This window comes from Lissotriton helveticus, chromosome 5_1, assembly GCF_964261635.1.
Source record: "Lissotriton helveticus chromosome 5_1, aLisHel1.1, whole genome shotgun sequence".
NCBI classification, from domain to species: domain Eukaryota; kingdom Metazoa; phylum Chordata; class Amphibia; order Caudata; family Salamandridae; genus Lissotriton; species Lissotriton helveticus.
In genome coordinates, this window is record NC_136065.1 from 2,111,527,975 (window position 1) to 2,111,542,900 (window position 14,926).

General features: G+C 48.2%; 1 protein-coding gene across 3 annotated transcripts in view; it reads left to right on the plus strand.

Moving 5' to 3' along the window:
- Window positions 1-14,926, plus strand: part of TSC1 (TSC complex subunit 1) — a 206,047-nt gene that overhangs the window by 33,209 nt on the left and 157,912 nt on the right. For all 3 annotated transcript variants that reach the window (XM_078646165.1, XM_078646164.1, XM_078646166.1), the window contains exon 2: window positions 12,771-12,936. In XM_078646165.1, the coding sequence (XP_078502291.1) occupies window positions 12,831-12,936 (106 nt within the window). In that variant the 5' untranslated portion in view covers window positions 12,771-12,830. The remainder of the gene's footprint in view (window positions 1-12,770; window positions 12,937-14,926) is intronic.

Below are 14,926 nucleotides of genomic sequence, written 5' to 3' on the forward strand. Positions count from 1 at the left end.
CTGCAAAGTAATGAAATTAAGGCAATCTTATCTGTTTACTTTTAGAGGTATGAAATGTAAAATGTATGAAAATACAGACTCACTGTTGTATGCATGGTAAAGGTTTCTTCTACACAAAGTAGCAGGCAAGAAAGAATACCCTTTGAATCTAAGCATCGGACCCAAATACCTCAACGAAAGTGTCTCCTTCCACATACCCAAGAGGAACCTTCGCTCTACCGACCTCGCCCTGGCAGAGACCCCAAGCATCGGCAGAACGAGAGCAGGCGGAAGAGCCTTCTCCTACATCGTGGCTAAGACGTGGATTGGGAGATCGTTCCAGATCAGACGCTCCCCCACTCTGCACACCTTCAGGAAAAGCTTCAAGACCTGGCATCTTCAACTGGCCCGTGGTAGCATCTCCCCCCTCCTCACCGCACCTTGAGACCCTCACAGGTGTGTAGCACGCTTCATAAACCCCTGATTGATTCAGCATATTTTCTCAGCCGATTCATTGAAGCAAAGTTTGCAATTTCTTTTGCAAGCGGGACAGCTTCCGCCCCTTGTGGAGGTTCCTGTCATACATGTTAGCCTCGAACCCTGTCTGCAGGTTTCGGCTCCAGAAGTGCAATCTCAGACCGTTTCCTACTTTCCAGTCCCCGTTAGTGGCAGCCTATCGTTCATGCAAGCTACATGCAGCTATACTCTGATCTCTCCTTCAAAGAATACATTGTCGGGAACCCCAAAACAGCTTGGTACGATCCAGCTCTTCTTCATGGAAAAAGTAAATGCCTTCATTCCAAAAACTGACTTTAGAACAGTGAATGCTCTGCCCCTCACACACCTTGATGAAGGCAGCCCTCTGCTCAACGGTCAGCACCAATCTGCCCCCCATCCCCATGGTATTGTATGTACTTTTGCATGTCTCACCAGGGATTTACAGAAATCCAACCACTTACTTCACACCCTCTATATCTCTGGATAGACTACACTGGCTCCCTCCTCCCCTGGTTGCGTGATCCTCAAGACCAGGTGCATCGCTCACAAGCCAGTCAGAAACAATACCCTGACATACCTAGGATGAGTGTGAACAGAAAAAAGACAATGTTTGTTAAAAATGCCCTAACCCACTCGTAGTGGCATGCTTCATCATTCGGCTTGCTAACAACATCCCTGCGCAGATCAACACCTGGAATGGAGCAAAGGGGAGGGTAAGACAATACAAACACATATGTCAAAGGGATCTTATTATGCAGAATTCCAATGTAACCGTGATTAAAACTGGCTCAGTAATATCCCCAAAAGCATTTATTCTTGGATGATCTGGCCAGAATAAAATAAAATCTTTAACCCGTTTCCTGCTTCGAACGTTCAGCGCCAGTGCTGAACGTTCGAAGAAACGGGTGCGGCCGCTGGCAACACCAGGGAGGTAGCTCGCGCGACGTCCAACGGCCGATGGCAGCAGCGAATGGGTTAAAGGACGGTGATTAGGGAGAATTATTATCCCTCTTATCTGCAAAAACTGACATGTTTCAGCCTCTATCTAGTTTGTCAACCAGGTCAATCTGCCTTCATCAGGACTACAGATCCCACAATGCCCCAATTGCCCTACTCTCAATATCCGGTAGGGAGAGATCTAACCAATTCTGGTCATTACCTTGTAATCGCACTGCTGTTCTTGCAGTGGTGCATAAAATAAATAAACAAAACACCAACAATGGTACATAACGCTGATAGACAAACCGGGCATGTTTCACTTTGTGCCCCACACTCATCCTCCGTCTATACAGACTGAGAACCCAAAATCTTTGTTCAGTTTCGAACGGTCACTGCCCACTTATTCCAAAGCATGACCCATCCCCACACTATTCTCTGCTACATGCAAATATATCCATGACCACGAATATACCGAAGGCACCATCGAGCCCCACCCTGGAGTGAAAGTGAAATTGTAAAAATACGGAGGGTCTAATGCAAACTTTAAAAGTGTGCTTACCAAATTTTATAAATCCATCCTCTGGAACTGATGTGCGAGTGGGAGCGTCTCCCTATAGTCGCACACTGTATACACACAAAGGCAATAGTCACGTAAAGCGATACCTGTCCACGACACAAACTACACGAGGTGGGCTGCACCATAACAAATGTTCTGAGACTAATCTCTCAAGATACATAGCCGCATTCCCACCGAATTAGTGACGGCCACTCTTCGGATATTCAAAGGAGCTGAAGGCCTTCTATTCAAGCAACAGTATTCCACCACTCCATATAAATTTGCCTGCCACGTAATCTCTGTAAAAGCCCTTTAATCAAACCCCTTTGCCTAGCAGTCTGTTGCATCCATGCTAAGTCCACGTGCACACTTACCCCAACACACTTGCAGCCCTTCTACTGCAATTCAGAAAGATTGAAATGGAGACTTCAGAGTGGACATCAGACTTAGAGGAGGTTTTTATTGCTGAGCAATTACTGCAAGGCAGCAGAACGTTCATTTTAAACCAGTGCAAGTTAAAATCACCAAGGACATTGAGATCAGTTTTCCATAAGTACAAATGTGTGGCTCATGAGCTACTGGTAACTCTCCAACTACCTGTAAGCAGATCTCCTGTGTGCAGCCAATCATATTAAGCTAGAAAAAAAGTATGCCCAAATTCAAGACAGTGTGCATTTTCAGAATTCATAAGTTGATGTTTGGACTAAAATGGCAGAATTTTCCAAATCTATTTAACCCCTTCGCAGCTGGCGAGATTCCTCCGTTGTGCTGGGGGGCGCGTACAGCGCCCCCATGCTCATGACGATGTCATCTCGTCATGAGCCACGGCGCTCCGGTGCTCGCTGTCATGACCACGCCCGTTCCAATGGAACGTTCAGCACAGCAGGGGAATCAGCCCAGCGTGCGAGTGTTCCATGGAACAGGCGCGGTCATGACGAGCTCAGCTCGTCATGAGCACCGGAGCGCCGTCGCTCATGACGAGCTGAGCTCGTCATGAGCATCCAAGAGGTTAAAGCAGAGTTTTCAGTGATAAATGATGAGGTTTTGGATATATTATTCCCTAAGTGCCGAGAGCTTTACTGCTATGTCCGTTATGTCTTACGCACTGAGGTGTTCCACATTTGCTAATCCGTTTTTACATTACTGCTCGCTACTCTGCCTGATGAACGGAGGTGATCACACCTGGTAATCTTGCATAGGGTGGCTACTAATGTAATCTTGTTTGTAGTCACTGTTACATCACTAATATTAGTAGCTCATAATAATTTCATTCATCATAAGTAGATCTTATTACAGCAAAAGGTGGAGACCCCTGGTCTATTGTCTCCTGCAGCATAGTAGTTGAGGTGGGATTTTGCAGCCTTTAGGTCTAGTTCTTGTTTACCTGGAGAGATTGGGAGGTGTGGCATTCTCTAATTTTCACTCTTGCAGTCAAAGTAGGCCTTGTATATGACTGATACACGTCATCTCCTCCAGTTCACACCCAGCTTTTTCACAGATCAAGGCTGCTGTATCTTGCGGTACATGCCGATGACAAAGCAAATATATGATATGCTAATGGCTGAATGTACAAAAATAAAAGGCAGCCATGCTGTATACCTAAAACAATAGAGAAGTTATAGTTAGGAAAACTTAATTCTTTTTATACAAACTCAACTTAAACTTCACAAAGATTAGCAATTCTAAAGTTAGTTATAACATAAATGTAGAATTTACACACCACCTTCAAATTACTGTAACTCACACCTCCGTTGACACTGTTGTCCACTCGCTAGACAAATAAAATTTACTCACTCATGCCTTCTTCATGCACTTTCATATTACATCACTTAAACCATATACAATCAGAGCATTCATAACAACACTTTTGACAGTTGTGAAAACACTATCCATGGTACAGTGGCGAGTTCTAGTTAATGTGTGTCTAGCGAGTTGACAACCATGTGTACATAGGTGTTCAAGATACAGTAATTTGAAGGTGGTGCATAAATTTAAAGTGCAAAACGAACTTTGTGTAGTTTAAGTTGGGATTGCACTAAAAGAATAAATACAATTTTCGTAGCTATGACTTATCCTTAACTTTTTAGTTTTTTAATTGATTTTCAATGGTTTTTACTTTTAATAAAAAAGTACACTGTAGAGTGTCATTAAGTGGAGTGTCCTAGAAGTCAGAGGATGAGTGTTGTAGAAATGTAGTGTCGTAGAGTAGAGAGGCGTAGCGTACAGTAGAGTAAACTGTTCTACAGTAGTGTGTCCTAGAGTGGCTTGTGGTGGATTAGCGTGTTGTCGTAGAGTATTTAAACCGAGATAGTGTGAATATGGCTGAAAAAATGTAAATGAAATGTGTCAAATTTAGAATGGGGGTGTAAAAGGTCCTTTTTGGTAGTAGATCTAAATAGTTTCAGTACCTTTTTAAAGTTAAACATTTTTTTCTAATTTTACAAATTTTGCTATTTTCAAAGGTATTTTATGAGTAGTATTTGTACAACGGAGGAGTCTTTGCACATAATTTAATATGTGAAATGAAATGAAATGAAATGAAACAAATATTTATAAAAGCGCACTGCGGCCAAGCGGCTTCCTGGCGCTGAGGATCACAGCCAACAATTTGCAAAGAAAACCGGGGGGAGATTAGACAGGAAAAGCCTGAAGAAAGAAGAAAGTTTTAAGAGCTTTCCGGAAATGTGAGAAAATAGGGATAGAGCGAATAGAAAGGGGAAGAGAATTCCAGATCTGGGGAGCCCGCACCGAGAAGCGGGTGCCTCCGGTGCGGGATTTGCGGAAGCGGGGCACGTGAAGAAGGGAGAGAGAGGACGAGCGAAGAGAGCGACAGGGGGCATGAGAAGAAACTAGAGAATTGATAAAGAGAGGAGCAGATCGGGCATGGGCCCGGAAAGCCAAACAGGCAAGTTTAAAGTGAGATCTGAAGTGAACAGGGAGCCAGTGAAGGGATTTAAGGGCAGGGGTGATGTGGGAAAACTTGGGAAGACGAAAAACAAGACGGGCTGCCTGGTTCTGGATGGCCTGGAGGCGGCGAGTCTCGTAAGCCGGGATGCCTACAAACAGGCCATTGCCATAATCCAGGCGAGATATAATAAGGGCAGAAATAATAGTTTTAAGGGCATCAACAGAAAAAAACCGGGAGATTTTGCGGATGAGGCGGAGGGAAAGAAAACAAGCGGAAACGACGGCGCTAATATGCGCATGCATAGAAAGATCATTACTGATCTTAATGCCCAAGGTCCGAACGGAGGAAACTGGTAAGGGAGGGGGACCGAAGGAAAGGGGCCAGTGAACAGCAGACCAGGGGTTAGAGGGACCACCAGTGAGGACAAGCTCAGTCTTGTCAGGATTAAGCTTTAAATGATTAAAGCTCATCCATTGGGAAATAAAGAGTAGAGTAGAGCTGAACTTGGAAAGAGAGTGAGTAGGAGAGGATAGATCAAAGACAAGCTGGAGGTCATCTGCGTAGTTGTACACAGAGACCCCCAGCTCGAGAAGGGAAGAGATAAGAGGGCGGATATAAAGGTTGAAAAGAAGAGGGGACAGAGAAGAACCTTGGGGTACCCCACATGTGACCGGGAGGGGGGGGGCAGAGAAATCAGAGAGGTGAACTGCCTGTGATCTGCCCTGAAGAAAGGACGCGATCCAGGAGAGGGCGGTGCCCTGGATGCCCGCTGCGCCGACACGGTCGAGGAGGATGGCATGATCGACCGTGTCAAACGCAGCGGACAAGTCCAAAAGAACTAAGGCCTGGGGGAGATTGCAATCAGCCTTCCCCTTCAGTTCATCCAGGACCGCGAGGACCACACTCTCAGTGGAGTGGCCAGGTCGAAAGCCAGCCTGGCGGGAGGCCAAGATGTTATTCTCCTCAATAAAGTTCGAGAGACAAGAAGTCACATAGCTCTCGAGGATTTTCCCGAGATAGGGAAGAAGGGAGATCGGCCTATAGTTCGATGGAAGGGAAGGATCCAGGCCAGCTTTCTTCAGGATGGGGTGCACAATGGCAGTTTTAAAGAAAGAAGGAACAGAGCCCGAAGCCAAACAAGAATTAAGAAGAGTTAAGGGGGGAATGGGGCAAGAAGTGTAAAGGGATCTAAGAATCCGAGCAGGAGCGCAATCTGCCGGAGAGCCGGACTTGACCTTAGCAAGGAGGTCACGGAAGAGCTCAGGTGAGATGGGTAGGAAGTGATCAAAAACAAGAGAGCAACGGAAGGAGTGGTCCGGGAAGTTGGGTTCAGGTACAACCGGAATGTTGGACTTGATGGTTATTATTTTATTGATAAAATAGTCATTAAGGGAGTGACAGAGGGAAAGAGAGGGGGCAGGGGACAAACTAGCGCGGTCGGAGGTGGCAAGACTACGCACCAGTGAGAAAATCTCACGTGATTTGTTGGCCGAAAGGGCTACGCGCTCCGAAAAATACTTAGATTTTGCCGCAAGAATGGCCGATTTGTAGCTGTTCAGAAGAGCTTTATAAGTAAGGCGAAGATCAGGACAGTAATTGCGGCGCCAGCGACGCTCAGAGCGCCTAAGTTCTAATTTCAGCGACCTGAGGTCGCTGGAAAACCACTTGTGTGCATCATAGGGACGGGCTGATCTGATCTTTCTGAGTGGGGCGGCCCGGTCGCAAGCCGAGGAGAGCCAGTTGTTAATAGCAGCCGCCTGGTTCTCCACAGAGAGGCTGGTCAGGGTGGGAGCAGATGAAAGTAGAGAAGAAGAAAGATCACTAAGGTCCGTCTTGTTCCAACTCCGGGCCCATGTGTTTTTGGGCGGGGAGACTTTCTCGGGTTGACCTAGGCTGATGGAAAAGGAAATCAAAAAATGATCGGACCAGACACAAGGGGAGATCGAGGTGACCGAGGAGTTACAGCGTAGGGACCAAATCTGGTCCAAAGTATGACCATGAATGTGGGTAGGGGCCAAAACAAGAGGGAGAAAATTAAGACAACGAAGAGTGGTAGAAAAGTCTTTGGAGGAGGAGTCCTCCCTTGGGTCACCCGGCCAGAAATTAAAGTCCCCGAGCAAAAGTAACGAGGAATTGTTTACGGCCAGAGTGGCCAGGAGATCCTGCAGGGTGGACACAAATGACGGCATATTTTGAGGGGGGCGGTAGAGAAGAATCACCGTCAGGGGAACCGGGAGGTTGAGCGAGCGGGCCACCAGGAACTCCACACCGGAAATACCGGGGTGCGGTAAGAGCTGGAATTGGAGGGAGCGGCGAACTATCATGGCCACACCACCTCCAGTTTTACCATCTGGGCGGTCGACGCGAAGAGCATAGTGGGTGTCAGGGAGGATGGCCAGCAAGTCGGGAAGGGAGTCCGAGGAAAACCAAGTTTCTGTAAGGAACAGAAAGTCCGGGGCGTCAGTGTCCAAAAGGTTGAAGAGAGCAGATTGATTTTTCACAGCAGAGCGAGTGTTGAGGAGAAGGGCAGAGGCGACTGGGAAACCGGGGGAAGTGCGAATGAAGGACGGCAGGGAAGATGATAGAGGAGGGGGGATGGGCAGGACTGGGCAAATAAGAGGGGGGACATAAATGCCATGCGAGGATAAGAGTTTAACTGTGGATGGGGAGGGGGGGGTGGAGGCAGGAAACGAAGTGAGTTGGGCAGAAGAGTACATCAGAGGACGGGCAGGGTCTGTGGCCCCTGGTCCCGGCCGGTCGCGGACGGGCGCAGACGGGCTTGCCTTAGGCGCGCCTTCGGCGCGCAAACGGCGCGCCCGCTGCGCCCGTCCGCTGCACGAACGGTAGAGGCACATGATTTATTGGCGAGAGAAGGGGGGTGTGGCCAGGAAGTGGGCGTGGCCGGAGGAGCGTCCGCTGAAGGCGGCAGGCAAGTCAGAGGGAAGCCGCGGCAGCGTCAAGCTCGGCTGCGCGGGAGGGAGGAATGAGGGCGAGGTCCCAGAGCCAGGTAAGGGGACAGTGGATTAAAAAGCGCGCTGAGGCGCTGCGAGGTGCCAGTGAAAATTAAAAGAAGCAAAAGTGGCTAAGAGCTCCCGCGGATGGCAGGGGAGCGATCCTGTTGAGGAGGCGAGCTTGTAATCAGCTCCTAAGTAGGTAGCGGCCCCGAAGGGGGCGTGGCCAGGAAGTGGGCGTGGCCGGAGGAGCGTCCGCTGAAGGCGGCAGGCAAGTCAGAGGGAAGCCGCGGCAGCGTCAAGCTCGGCTGCGCGGGAGGGAGGAATGAGGGCGAGGTCCCAGAGCCAGGTAAGGGGACAGTGGATTAAAAAGCGCGCTGAGGCGCTGCGAGGTGCCAGTGAAAATTAAAAGAAGCAAAAGTGGCTAAGAGCTCCCGCGGATGGCAGGGGAGCGATCCTGTTGAGGAGGCGAGCTTGTAATCAGCTCCTAAGTAGGTAGCGGCCCCGAAGGGGGCGTGGCCAGGAAGTGGGCGTGGCCGGAGGAGCGTCCGCTGATACCCAACTATACCTAAAAATATCGTCCCTTGATGATATCCGCTTACTCAACACAACTTTACAAAAAAAAAACTGGCTTCCCAGAGACCACCTCAACCTCCACTCGCTCAAAACCGAATTCCTTCTAATTGCCCCACCAAAACGATAAATTGACATTGAAGACTGGTTGAAACACGTAGCCTTCAAAAATCACTGGGAATAACTCTCAGCATGCTGGAACACATCAGCACAGCTACCAGAGGAGCAAACTTTCATATGAACATTTTATAAAACTAAAACCCCTCCGACGACCTCCAATCAGCTGTTTAAGCTCTAGTGATCCCCAGACTAGACTATGTGATTACAACCCGATGTGATTTGCCGGGATCCAGACTGGCTCCACTAAGGGCATTCCTCAACTCACTGGTTCCAAAAAGAACAACATCATCACCCCTGATCGGAAGGCACTAAACTGGCTCCCTTATGAGGCAAAAGTACAGATGAAATTTGCTTGCATGACACATATAGCCGTGCCCTTCAACACACCAAAGTATCAAGCCAATGAACTGGAATTGTCAGGTGATGGCAGACTGTCGAGAAGCACCAGCACCTTAGTATTGAAACCTCAAAGTTTGGAAAAAGAAAACCTGCAACCCCATCCAGGGATGTCATGCGGTGCCAGGTGTGCGTCGCTGACCCCATCCAGGGATGTCAGGCGGTGCCAGGTGTGCGTCGCTGACCCCATCCAGGGATGTCAGGCGGTGCCAGGTGTGCGTCGCTGACCCCATCCAGGGATGTCAGGCGGTGCCAGGTGTGAGTAGCTGACCCCATCCAGGGATGTCAGGCGGTGCCAGGTGTGAGTAGCTGACCCCATCCAGGGATGTCAGGCGGTGCCAGGTGTGAGTAGCTGACCCCATCCAGGGCTGTCAGGCGGTGCCAGGTGTGAGTAGCTGACCCCATCCAGGGCTGTCAGTCGGTTCCAGGTGTGAGTAGCTGATCTCATCCAGGGCCGTCAGGCTGTGCCAGGTGTAAGTAGCTGACCCCATCCAGGGATGCCAGGCTGTACTCTGAGGGGCGAGTAGTTGACCTTTCCTAGATAGTGCAGTCTGTTTCATGTCAAGTAAGTGGGAGTAGCTCTAGCAGTATACATCTCACACCGTCAGGTGTGAGGATCTTATCCACGGAACTCGATATGTCCGGTGTGATTGTCTCTCAGTCCTCAGTAGATCTTAAACTGTCCCACGTGGGCTCGTGATGCTCACCCAGACAACCAGCTGAAGCCTTTCCTTGACGGGTGTGGGGTCGGGGGGGGGGGCTCACCCTGGTCATCCATGTCTGGTGCTAGGTGCTTTCTGATCAGATCTTTGGGGGGGGTCACAGATTTGAGTGGCAGCAGCTGCCGGTTTCCTTGTGCCTGGGAGGGGCGGACGAGCCCGTGCACGGGATTGGCAAACAGTAATCGGTTTTGCATCTCAACTGATACGAAACTATAACAGTATCTCATGCTCATTTACATCGCTGACGCAACTTCTTAGAGTAGCACCAGAGGTGGGGGGTGACGACATTACCGTAATTCTTGTAATGCACATTGCCTGCATCAGCTTTACTTTGTAACGGAGAAAGAGCTGCCTCCCTCTTGTGTTTTATGAATTGCATATAAATTCTGTGTTTAGTTCCCCCCCCTCCCAATGCTCAGTATTTTAAAGTCCAACAGACGAGAGAGCAATGCGTCGAGCTTGCAAATAAATGCTCCTAGCTGCCTTATTTTGCCGACAGGTGCTTCATTGTACACACTTCTAGTAGATGCTTGTTTGTTTGTTTATTTATTTATGAAATTTATAAAGCGCACAAATGCCCTGGGGCGTCTCGGCGCTGTTTGCATCTCACTGTATTGCTTGTGATGTGCTCTCTCATCCAAGCAGCAGCACACGATGCTCCAGTTAATTTATAAAACCAGAAGGCCTTTTTTATGGTAAATATTTTTTTTAATAGGGTCGTTCAGTTCTATATAATGTCTTATTGGTTACATATAAGGTAACAAAAATACTTAACCCTTTTTTAATTAAAACTTTTCAACCTGATGCACAGCAACCATGCTGCTTTACAGCATAGCTTAAATACTTTGGCAAAGCCAATAGCTCTGGCTAAACACTTATAAGGTTCCAGAGGCGAGACCTATTGGCTATGGCAATGCTTGCCTACATTGGCAAAGGCTCGTGTACATTTGTCAAATGGTGTCAGTTATTAGCGAGCTAAAACAAGAGCAATTCCTGTGTCTGGGAATCCTCTCTTTAACCCCTTCACTGCGGCGGCTATTCCGCTGCAGTGCTAAGGGGGCGGGGCGGCCGCGCGGCGGCCGCATGCTGGTGACTGAACCGCTCCGTCACCAGCGTCGGTTGAGCTATGCTGATGACGGAGCAGTTCCGCCATGGCCCGCCCCGCTCAATAGAACGCTCCGCGCAGGCGCGAAATTCGCACCGCGCAAGAGCGTTCTATTGAGCGGGGCGGGCCATGACTGGACCGCTCCGTCATCAGCACAGCGCACCCGCAGCTGATGACGGAGCGGTTCCGTCATCAGCGTGCAAGGGGTTAACTACAGAGTGGCTACTGCCACTCTACATTGTTTGTGTGTGTTAGCATAATTATTAAAGAATACAACCTTAAAAAAGGTGGTATGCAAATTGAGCAAAAGCGTTCATGAAGTGGGTTGAATATAAAGGCGACTAGACATAAAGTATAATTGTAGGTTGCAGTCTAGTTTGAAACTTTAAATGTTTGACCTGACCAAGCTACCCCTAGGAAGAAGGCCAAACTCCAGTGGGCCATGCTGCCTCAGATTACCAATATGATTGTTTTACCTCCTGGGAGCCGCAACTTTAACACTTGCGGCAACTTTCTCCAACATGCCCTTTCTTCTTCCATGGAGTGACCTTCTACCCTTCTTACTAACTCGCTCCCCTACTTGAATATACCATCAATGAATGCCCTTACTTCTCTTGCTTGGTTCAGTCTTCCAGCGAGTGTCCTATAATCCTGTGTGTAGCAGTGCTAGGTTTCCAAAGACAACTTTATTCAAATAGATGTAGAGGCATGCTTTTTGTGCAGGATATGGCAAGCTCCCCATTTTCACTGCCAAGAATGCCAAAAGGATCATTCTATTTTGCTCTTCAACTCTCAATAGCTTCGAAATGAAGATAAGTTGACTTCATCTGCATTCAGATGTCAATAAACAAGCGATGAAGGAAGCAACCACCAGGGGCTTCAATCTTTACAACACCTCCTATACCCAGTCAGAACAGTCTGATGAAATTGAAACTTTCCCTTCGAAAGATAACTAGTGGATATTAACATAATCAAAGCACAGGAGTCTGTAATGTAGCTGAGGCTTTAGACTAGAGCAGGGAGTCTGATGCTGGCACACACACGATGAATACTATAGATAATGACACATGATTGATTATGTTTAGATCTAGTGCCCATTTGTGGTTCAAGCGCAGTTATCGCAGCTCCCTGAATTGGTAGTTAATTTGTGATCAGGTGACTTCACCTCTACTGTCTGTTTATTATTACAGCCAGTTTATTTATAGGAGTTATTGTACAAGGTTTTATTTGAAGATTTGTTTAGAGCTATAATTGTTACCATACAGATGCTTAAGGTCATTTGCAGCCTGAAGGCTTCCAGTGTCAAAGGGTGGGTTTGTGCGTTGCCCAACCGAAAACCCTCATCTGTGGCGATGGGCGCAGGCTTTCTCTTTTCCTCTCAGGTCTAGTGAACAAGGCCTTCTCTGTGTACCTAGAGCAAAGAAGGCCCGACTTGGAGCTAAAGCACTTTCTGTAGCAGGACCCTCCCTTTGGAACAGTCTCCCCACATCTCTTAGGCTATGTACTGAACACTTCCCTTTTAGAAAGATGTTGAAGACATTCTTATTCCAACATTAGGCTGGAATAACTGCACTACCGTTCTTCCCCTAAATCTTTGAGGTAGGAGCCAAAGGCGCGGAGATACTCCTCCGGGAGTCAAAGCCAGCGTGTTACAAACCTGTAAATAAATAAAGTTTGAGGCATGCATCCGATGACTTGAGTGAGTCTCAGGTGGCACTTCATAAAACAGAGGCCCAGCATGCAGGTGTGCAGAAATCCTGCCACCTCCTTAACATCCTATTCGCATATAGTTTGGATCTCGGTTAAGGATGAATTTGGCTGTATCAGTGTGTTCCAGCTGCCCAAAGCCAGGAATGCCACTTTGAGGGTCATTTGAAATGGGTTTGCGGGGGACAGGGTTCCTTAAATCTACAAAGACTTTGACACCTGCTGGACCTCCTGCTTTTCTGATAGATAGGTGTGTGCTTAGCAAACTTATTTGTGTAAGAATAATACTAACTGTTCATCTATGCCCTTTCTCTAGTCTTCCGCCCTCTGCTGGGAAGTCTTGAACCCGCCTCCCGCGCTGCCAGGGGGCCTCGGGATGGCACAGTCGGTGAACGTCGTGGAGCTTCTCTACCTGCTCAATTCTCCACTCTTACAAACTCAAGAGGAAATCCGCACACTCATCAAGGAACATCTCAGTACAGGTAGGGGATTGAGACCGAGAGTGCTGGAATGATGGGCCCAGAGAAGAGCGGGAATTTCTCAATGACACTTTGGAGGAAGAGGGGGGAAAGGGTTGGAGTTGGAAGTATTGCATGTGTATGTAATCAAGTGTGTCTTATTGGACAGCGTAGTATGTACAGAATCGCCTAAAGGCACCATGGGCTGCTCATATTTGGATTTGTTGCAGCTGACATGTCCAGAATAAGGGCACTTGGTTCTAAATCTCTCCAGAATTCCACCTGCAAAAGCCATGCGGAGAAGTGTGGCTCAATGGTTAGAGCGGCAGACCCTGATGCAGAGGTCTAGCCCGGGACCAGGGTTCAATTCCCCGCCTCAGCGGGTCTTGGGCTCAATTTCCTCGGACCTGATAATTCTCGCCTCGGTGCCTAGTCTAATCATGGGTCCCACTCTGCGACTCTGGGTAATAGCTTGCTTAATCTCCACAACGGCCCCCAAAACGCTAGGATGCCTGGCTTCACCTTGGGGGTGCCCAGGAGTGGACACCTCACAGGGAAAAGCCAGGAAGGGTTCCACAGCGGTATGCGTACAGCGCCAAGACGCCTCAGGGTATAAGTGCGCTATAAAAGTACGAATTGATTTCATTTCATTTCATGTTAACCTTCCCTTGTCCAGCCGGCAGACGTGAGCTAGCACTGGCTCAGTTAGTTGTCTCACATGCTAAATCTTGTGCCGTGTAGACAGGCTAATCTTGGAGTTAACATTTACTGGGGCCATGCCGAGTGTAACTTGGCATCTTGTGATCTGTGGTTTTAGATATCTTGCCAGCAGTGAAACACAAGCCTAACGATGTCTCCAGCAGCCTTTTCCTTTTGACTGGCTGACAGTTATGTGCTTCTCATAATGTGGACCTCTGAGTGTGGGTAGATGGAGAGTCTGATTTAAAGCTGGGGAGGGTGGGGCAGAAATGAGTTCTGGTTTCTTCACTTTACAAAATGCTTTTGTATCCTGTTTGTTGACATTTTCAAAAGACGAATACACAGTCTTAAAACTTCTAACGAAGCTCGCTGCAAGTCTGTGTGCCATTACTTTATTTGTTGATTAATAAAAATCGTTACAATCGGAAATAAAACACAATGGGTTAAAAAAAATCCCATAAAATATGAATATAGCTTAACACTGAAAACTTTAGCAGCAATAATAGAGAGCAGCAAGTCACCCACCAACATGGCTGTGAGCAGGGTGTGAGTTTGCAGAGACGACATTGCATAGCTGATGGTTGACACTAGCTCGGGCCCCGAAACCACTAACCTATAGAATGGAGGGTCCATGGGGGTGGATGCACAGATTGTATCTTCCTATATAATGCTATCTGTTTACGTGTTTAGCACAGTCCTAGCTGCAAAGCGATGGGAATTCTGTACATCAGTTGTGGTTGGGTGGCGATTCAAAACAGTGTAGTACAAGTGGAGATGATTCTTTGCCTAGAATGACATGATTTCTGGTCAGATGCTAGAGCTGGGTTTACAGTGGAGAAGCGTGGCTCAATGGTTAGAGCGGCAGACCCTGATGCAAAGGTCTGGCCCGGGACCAGGGTTCAATTCCCGCATCGGCGGTTCTTGGACTCAATTTCCCCGGACCTGATAATTCTCGCCTCGGTGCCTATTCCAATCATGGGTCCCACTCTATGACTCTGGGCAATAGCTTGCTTAATCTCCACAACGGCCCCAGCAGCGCTTGGATGCCTGGCCTCCACCTTGGGAGTGCCCAGGAGTGGACATTTCAATGGAAAGCCAGGATGGGTTCCGCAGCGGTATGAATAGAGCGCTACGAGGTCTCCGGGTAGAAGTGCGCTATATAAATACTATACATTTACATTTACAATCCAGGGCTGCAAGTTCTAAAGTGAGCAACTTGAACACCTCTCCTTAGTCCTCCTCGACCAAAACATTCTTGACAACTTCAGCTAGGAAGGGCAAAGGCCCCAAAGTAGGCAGCCAAAAAGCAGAGTTC